The 8,059-nt window shown below is 35.5% G+C and overlaps 1 protein-coding gene across 1 annotated transcript; it reads right to left on the bottom strand.

Moving 5' to 3' along the window:
* On the bottom strand, nucleotides 1-4,663 carry LOC110717744 (uncharacterized membrane protein At3g27390-like). Its single transcript, XM_021896505.1, has 9 exons — nucleotides 4,345-4,663; nucleotides 4,057-4,165; nucleotides 3,745-3,940; nucleotides 3,512-3,645; nucleotides 2,992-3,280; nucleotides 2,784-2,890; nucleotides 2,485-2,644; nucleotides 1,505-1,953; nucleotides 1-363 (listed from the first exon to the last, which is right to left on the bottom strand). Exons 1-9 carry the CDS (start codon nucleotides 4,433-4,435, stop codon nucleotides 207-209), a joined length of 1,692 nt encoding a protein of 563 aa, XP_021752197.1. The 5' UTR covers nucleotides 4,436-4,663; the 3' UTR covers nucleotides 1-206.
* Nucleotides 4,664-8,059: the final 3,396 nt, after the last annotated feature.

Below are 8,059 nucleotides of genomic sequence, written 5' to 3'. Positions count from 1 at the left end.
AAGAGTAAAAAAGAGTGAAGTTTCATAATATTTTCAAGCAACCAGTTCATACATTATAAACATCTAACTATGCCATGGGCAAGAATTTCTGAGATATATGCACTCTGGAGAGCTGTGTGTACAAGAACTATCAACCACCAAATCATAAACAAAGAATGCCTATCTACTTGCAGAATATATACAATTGGGAAAAATAACAGTGAATCCTACACGAGTTCCACTGAAGCGATGGATCTAACAGACTCATACTTGATTGAGACGCCTTCCTTTTCTGATTGATAAGCAAGTAAATCTTTGACAAGTTGGCGGTATTTCCTCCTGTATGTGGGAAGCTTTGACATGCTTCTCGCCATTCCAGCCATCCTGCCACAGTGCAACATCATATTGTTAATATTGGAATTACTTTCATGCCACACTCCTTAAACATGAAAGTTGTTTAACTGCAAAGATACTGTGGCTAAATTTTTATCACCTCGAAGTTAAAAAAAATAAAAATAAAAACCTGTTGGGCAAATAGTTGCAGAAAAGTAATGGTAAAGAGAGTAAATTCAAATAAGGAAAGTTAGCTTCAAATAAGGGCCAAATTTTCATAATTGGACTAACTAGTTAATTAAGATAAGGGCTTTTCAGGTGAAAACATCATAGCTTCTATAGCAATCCACAAGAGAGGGATCAAAACAAACACATAAGTCACCATCACAGTCTAGTTGAAGAGATACAATTCTTGTTTTATTTATTATTTATTTATTTTATTTTTTATTTTTTTTTTCCCGTTATTAAAGAGAAAGAATTGGGTAGCCCACTACAAGAGATGCTCAAACAAGAAATTCATGGGAAGTGCAGGACAGTTGAATTCAACTTTCAAAGAAAACAAGTTCTAAAGAACTTGACAACTTCAGCTTAAGAGTCGGGTAAATAAACAAGGATTGCAGTCTTAATCAAGTGAGTTATAAATCTGTTGTTCAAATCAATGCAGTTTGACCAGTTCAAATTAATGGCCAAAAATTAAAGGTCAAAGAAGCAGCAACTTGACCACAATTCAGTCCCAAATATGTGGATTAAATATGTTCCTCACTTCCTCAGACTCTACATTTCACCTCAAGTACTCATGGGTCGGATCCTTAACAGTTAAACACTTCGACATGGGTATGAACCCTGACACTTTAATGGTCTGATACTTGGACTTACTCATGTCCGACTGAGTTACCTACACATGGGTAACTTAGTGCAAAGTAAAGTACACTGAGGATCTCTAGATTCAGGCACCAACTTAACTTCTTCACAGGTATATTCAAGTATACACATGTTACTGCAGATAAAAAATACTTGTATCATGAGATCGGAAGTGAGACGGGGTCACGGGGTCCTAGGTGGGTGGATGAATGGGTGGAATAACTAAGCAATCACTAGGGAAATAGTCTGTATTCTGGAACGGTATTCTTATGGCAATAAGTTTGACTACATCACTATATAAGAGTAAGGATGATAAAATGTGTAGCAATACCTTCTGCTAATGCCTTGGATTTGAGCAGCTCTGAGGGGGTCTTGAGGAATCACACAGCCGTTTTCCCAGGCCTCCATCCTCTGGGGATGGCTGCCGAAAAGAAGCACTCTCTCCAGGTATTGCATTTCACCATCACCCAATTTCAAAGTCTTGATCTGCTCCTTTAACACCATTAGAGGGTTGAAAAACCAGTCTAATAGTCTATCATGGGGTCTATTCTCTTGGTTCACAATCACTTCATCAAGCAGCAGTATACCATCTGCCCCGGCCTGGATGGAGCGCAAGAGAGTATCCAAAGCTGAATAACTAGGAAGACCGACTCCAACAATGGGTGCTTCATGGCTGTTCTTTGCCTTTAACCATTCATAGAGGTCAGTCCGGGTTAAAACATTAGCATCGAGAAGCTCTCTGCCTTTTATTTCACATGTACGCATCATGTTTCCCCACACCTGAAGCACAAAGTTTATACGAGTAATAAGAAAATAGAATTTCAAGTATTTAAATTAAGTTGGTGCAAAACATCAGAATAGATGGTTAAAATTTTTCAGACTGCAAAATTTCATCCATCTACTCTACTTGCAGTGACATAAGAAACTTCACAAGCTAAAGTCTCGAACACTTCAAACATGCAGATAGGCAGACATAACAAAGTTTGCTGTTCATGTTGTTACAGTAGTTTGCAAGTAAAAAAAGTTCATAGCCAGTCGGAATTTAGAGAGCCTGCATAAATTGCTCTGGCACTACTAATTTTTTGAATGGATTTCTCAGATCGAATAAGGCATCAAGTGTGAGCAAATTTGTACTCTACATTTTAAAGCTCCAATGCACAAACAGAATTTGAACCAACAAAGTTGTAGCAAGGCAGAGAAACATTTAGCAAAATATTTCTTAATGCCAATTATAAAAGAAGAAAAGGCAATATTTTCAACCAACTGGAAAAAAGACAGGAGATAAAATAGTACAGAGACAGAAAAGTATACTTGGACCATCTTCACTTCATGTATTGTTTCCCTGACTGATCTAGAAGGTCCCAAGCTAGGCATAAGCATTGTAGGTGGTTCCATGGAAGCTGAGTTGAACCGGTCACCACGAACAGTAAATTCTGATGAGTTTGTAGCCTGCTTCTTTCTGTATCGGGGCCTGGCTGTCAAATTTTTTGGAATGATCAATAGACATCCGGATATAAAACACAGGCAGCAAGAATAGTAACATTTAAAGACTCATATTGACATATGGTAAAGTCAATTAGCAAATCACAGATGATTGGCAGAGCAATTACTTTGGTAGTATAGTTCCTTCCCTCAGGTAAAGCCAATCATTAGTGTACTCATCAAATTCAGCAACCATTGCAACTACATAAGCAAGGCCTCTCCGGAAAGATCTTTCCTATAGTCATACCAAGATTAAAGGTTATTTTGTACTCCGTATATCTCGGGGCCAAAGTGGAAAAAGTTGAAATGCAATTAAGACCAAAAAGTTTGAAATACCTGATATACAACAATTGAACCATACAATCCCACAAATACACTTGAGAAGATAGCCAAAACAATGCTTCCAATAACAAACAAAGGCCACAAGAGAATTGTCAAACCAGCAACAGGGATACAAGCTGTTTCAAGGAAAGGCCCCTGACGGCTAATAAGGTCATGTGTTAGGCGCTGCCATCCCTTAAGCAACATTAAAGGACTCTTTATTATGGCAATAGCAGTGTAAGAGGGAACATCAATGATTAGACCCATCAAACCAACAATAATGATTGCCGGTACATGAATAAACCTGCAAGATAACCAGTTTACATTAGCAACAACAATTTAGCCAAAACAAAGATAATTTATTCATATTCTAGGACACCTGGCCAATTATGGTGCACAATCCATGACTTGTATGGGCTAAAAATCAAATAAGGTGAAAGAGAACAAGGCTTAAATACAAATTTCAAAAAAAGTTTCATGTTTAGAATATTATAATATGAATCAGATTGGATTCTGATCAATCATCATCACCTACCTAAGAGTCTGAAGCTCATCTGAGTTTGTCAATTCACGAACCTCCTTCAAGTAAACTGGATACGAATGAATGCAAATATCAGCAAAATCACGGACAACAGTACAGCTTCCTTTGACAGTATCCCATGTTCCATCCTAATTTTTGACAAAAAAACAGTTACATGATCAACTCAGAAAGGCAGTAAAATTGACTTAATCCCATATCACAAAACAGGCCAGTTTCAGAATAATTACCACAATGCAGTGCAAAAATTTATTGGATTCAGTCTCTTGTCTGAAGGCCTCAAAAGCTGAAACCCAAGGAGTGAAAAATCCATATCCTACCCCCACAATTACACTTCCTGCAATACTCAATGCCAACCAAATAGCAGCTAGAGCTGGCAAACCCAACAAAATTGCTATCTTAAGCGGAATATCGAATCTGTTTGTGCTGTAATTAAGCAAATTACACATAACAAACACCAAAAACACTAATCAAATTATGCCTCTTTACCCAACTTAACATAAAGTAATAAAGTAATTACGGCAGTGCAAATAATTACTCACTTTACAATGGTGTAAAATGTCCAAGCTACATGTACAGGGAATAAACCCAGAATTACTGCAACATTTCCTACAATCAATATCAGTCCAGCAATTGGACCCACCAGCAAACCTACATCCAAAAATCAAAAATTAAATCAACTGGGTATCATAAATTTATAATTTCTTGATCAACTTACTTAAATTAGCATATTTATAAATAAAAATTTAAAGGCTAAAAAACCCAGATCAAATTTGGAATTTTAAGTCAGAAAATGAAAAAATATACCAGAAAAAGATGAAATTAAAAACCTTTAAGAGCGCCTAGAAAAAGGGCAGCACAGAAAGCAAAAACCACATAAATGATCTTCAAAAAGCCTCCCCAGTTATTGTTGTTTGACATACTTGTATTTTGCACACTCACTTACCAAAATTAAATTAAAAACATCTAAAAATACAAAGTTGCCCAGAAATGGAAATATATATACCCAGAAAAACTGGAAATTTAAGAAGACAAAAATTGTTGAATACTCAAACTTGAGAAAGAAGAAGACGATGACGTTAGACGTGACATCCAAGAAGGTAATAAAAATATAACAGATATACAAAATTAGAACACAAAATAGACTCAGATTGGCAATTTAATATATTAGTCAAATAAATCTGCTAATAAATTTGGAGTAATATAGTACCCGTATAAGAATATTATATCCTAAAAGATTTGGTAGATATATAATACACGAAATTGATGAGTTGCTATGATAATTAAGGAGTAATAGAAATATATAGAGTACCTGTTTTTTGGTTGAAATCACATGAAATGATTAATTTGCTGCTAATGCTGTTGTAGTTTCTTGTAGAGAGGTGGGGTTCAGAATTCAGATGGAATCATTCCACAGGAAAAACTGAAAAAGTCCAACGCTTAATTACTTTGACTTGACTTTTTTTTTTTCTTTCATTTCTATTTAGTTCTTACAATATTTAAAGTCAGACCTCAAGTTTAAACTCTAACGTGTTAGCTAATGAGCTATTACCATATTACATGTCATCTAATAAAAATTATGATGATTTTTATAATAGAAGTGATGCACTAACTCAGGACATTGCCTGGGCCTAAAAACTAGTTTTACATTACAATTAGGAATACATTACAATTAGGAATTCTTGAGTTTTCCTAAAACAACAAACATTCATTTCATTTGATTTTGTTTTTTTAATTTACGGACTCTCTTTGTCTATAATTTTTTATTTATTATTTTTTATATATATATTTATGTTTTAGGATAGAATTTTTGAGAGATAATCATCATCATTTAAAATTTTGAAGTCAGGGAATTATCTCTGAGTTTATACACTTCTCATTTCATTAATAATGGACCCAATTTTTTTTATTTTTTTTTTCAACTCAAGAGGTCTTAATTTGGTTGTAAATAATATCTATTTTGGTAATTTTTTTTTTCCGCTCTACTCTTACTTCTAAGGCAGAATATACGGTCTTACAACCATTTTAAATTACTCCCTTATCATTTTATTATTTACATGTACTAAAGCGATTTGTGGCAATAAACTTAAGCATGTGTTTGTTAGACTAAGACATTCTTCTTAATCGATAGTGTCTATTGACCAATAATTATGGTGCCATTTTGTTAGAAGAGCCTAATTTGTTATTATTATGTCCATGGTAATAAGTCCACACCCTAATGTTTTTTCCCTTCAAAAATCTCCATTACTACTAACATTTTTTTTTTTTTTCATATGGAGTTATACATGTTAAATACGGGTCTCTACCATACCTGCAACTAAGAAAGAGAGTCCACTTCATAAGACCAAAGGAGGTTCCATCCCCAAACCACATGGCAATAGGAGGAGTAACCCCTTAACCTTTTAAAGTGTTTAACTCTCTCTTCTTTTTTCAATGTATGATACTTACATGTGTTCTTTGAGAGTTTAAATTTCAACACTTCCCCTCATATGTAAGATCCCTTAAATTTTGTCTCAAGTGACATTTGTTGGGTAAGAGCGCATTTTTTTTTCACTCCCCCCACAACTAGAAAACAGGTGATTTTCGATGGAAAAATTCCGTCGAAAATGCCCCGTTTTCCGTCAGAAGCGGTTGTCGAAAAAGATTTTGTAGAGACAATGACCTTTTCTAACAGAAATTCCGTCAAAACTAGTTTTCCGACGGAATTTTTCTGTGGGAAGAGATTTTCCGGCCTGGTAAAGTCCGTTGAAAATTTCCAATGGAATATTTTTCCGCCGGAAAAATCCGACGGAAATTCCATCGAAAAATCCTATTAAAAAAACAAAAAAAAATTACACCGCCACCGCCCACACCACCAGGCCCCACCCTAGAACCACCAGCCCACCCAACCAGACCCCACTGCACACCGACCCCAACCACCAACTCACCCACCACCACCCACACCAGCCTCTATCCCACCAACACCACCACACACTAACATCGACACCACCACACACCAAAAATTAACCACAAAAAACGAAAATCAACCCCAAAAAAACGAAAAGCCCCAAAAAACCAAAAATTAACCCTAAAAAACGAAAATTAGCCCAAAAATACGAAAATTAACTCAACAAAATTGAAAAATAGCACACACAAAAAACAAACAAAGCCAGTAGATCTACATATTTAATCAGAATTTCATTAAAAAAATTATAAAAAAAACAATAATCAACCAACAAAAATTAAATTAATTATATAAATATACAATTATCTAATAAAATTTAAAAACTAACATTACAATTATATAAGAAATTAACTAGATTTACAATCTAACCTAAATTAAAACAAGATCTACAAAATAAAGACCTTCAGAGTGGTTGACGGTGTTGCGCCGTTGTTGTTGGTGTTGCGCCTGTTGTTGTTGCGGTTGATGTTTGTGGTGGTTGACGGTGCTTGATGTTGTTGTTGACGGTGGTGGACGGAGAGAGAAAAGGAGGACGGAGAGAGAGAAGAGGAAGAAGACGAGAAAGATCGAGGAGGGAGACGGAGAAAGAGAAAATTTCCTAGAATAGAAGAGGAAAGAGGAGGGATGAGAAAAGAAGAAGAACGAGAAACAAAAGAGAGGGAAAAAGGGCAGAGAAGAGAGAGAAGATGAGAGAGAAAGAGAAAGATGTAGGAGGAGGAGAGAGAGAGAAAAGATGAAATAAGGGAAGGGTTGTCGGTTTAGGTTAGAGGGTAGGGTTTCGTTTTTTTTTAACGGAATTTTCAAATTCCGTCGGAAATTTAAATTTCCGACGGATTATTCCGTTGGAAAATACTATTATTCCGACGGATTTATATTCCGTCAGATTGTTTGAGTTCGTCGGAAATCTCTGACAAAATAAAAATCCGTCAGAATTTGAATTTTTCGACGGAAAAACGTGTCCGTCGAAAATTGGCCTATTTCTAGCAGTGCCCTCACATGGACCTCCTCAACTTGGCCCAGTGTAATCATTGCTCAAGCTGTTAAAGGTCCCAATCGTGGGCCTAGCTCTGATACCATGTTAAATACGGGTCTTGACTATACCCGCAACCAAGAGAGAGAGTCCACTTCATAAGACCAAAGGAGGTTTCATCCCTAAATCATATGGCAATAGGAGAAGTAACCCCTTAGTCTTAAAAAGTGTTTAACTCTCTCTTCTTTTCTCAATGTAGGATATTTATATGTGTTCTTTGAGAGTTTATACTTCAACACCCCCCCTCACAATACAATTTCCAAAAAAAATCAACCAGTGAATGAAAATCAAAATTACTGATTACCTTACGACTTTACCATTATAATTTTTTTTACCAACTCGTAGTCTAAATGTGCATATCATCATCATTTGAAAAAATAACGAATAATTATTACTTCGTATCATCTTCAACCAAGTTCAAGGGCAAGTGAATATGAAGAAAAGACCACATTAAGTATAAATAAGCTTATTTGAGTAAGTAATTCGTACTCACTAGTTTGACTAGCTTGTTATAATATGGAGTATATGATCAAATTTTGAAAATTTGGCATTAAGGAATAATGGTGTAAAA

The sequence above is a fragment of the Chenopodium quinoa genome, unplaced genomic scaffold, assembly GCF_001683475.1.
Source record: "Chenopodium quinoa cultivar QQ74 unplaced genomic scaffold, ASM168347v1, whole genome shotgun sequence".
Classification (NCBI taxonomy): domain Eukaryota; kingdom Viridiplantae; phylum Streptophyta; class Magnoliopsida; order Caryophyllales; family Amaranthaceae; genus Chenopodium; species Chenopodium quinoa.
Note: the sequence above shows the minus strand (reverse complement) of the source record. Positions and strands in the feature narration are given on the sequence as shown.

Coding starts and splice junctions, on each gene's coding strand:
- LOC110717744 (XM_021896505.1), bottom strand. CDS start 4,435: ATGTCAAACAACAATAACTGGGGAGGCTTTTTGAAGATCATTTATGTG. Junction 4,166..4,344: donor TTTTCTAGGCGCTCTTAAAG/GTTTTTAATTTC, acceptor TTTTGGATGTAG/GTTTGCTGGTGGGTCCAATT. Junction 3,941..4,056: donor ACATTTTACACCATTGTAAA/GTGAGTAATTAT, acceptor GCTTAATTACAG/CACAAACAGATTCGATATTC.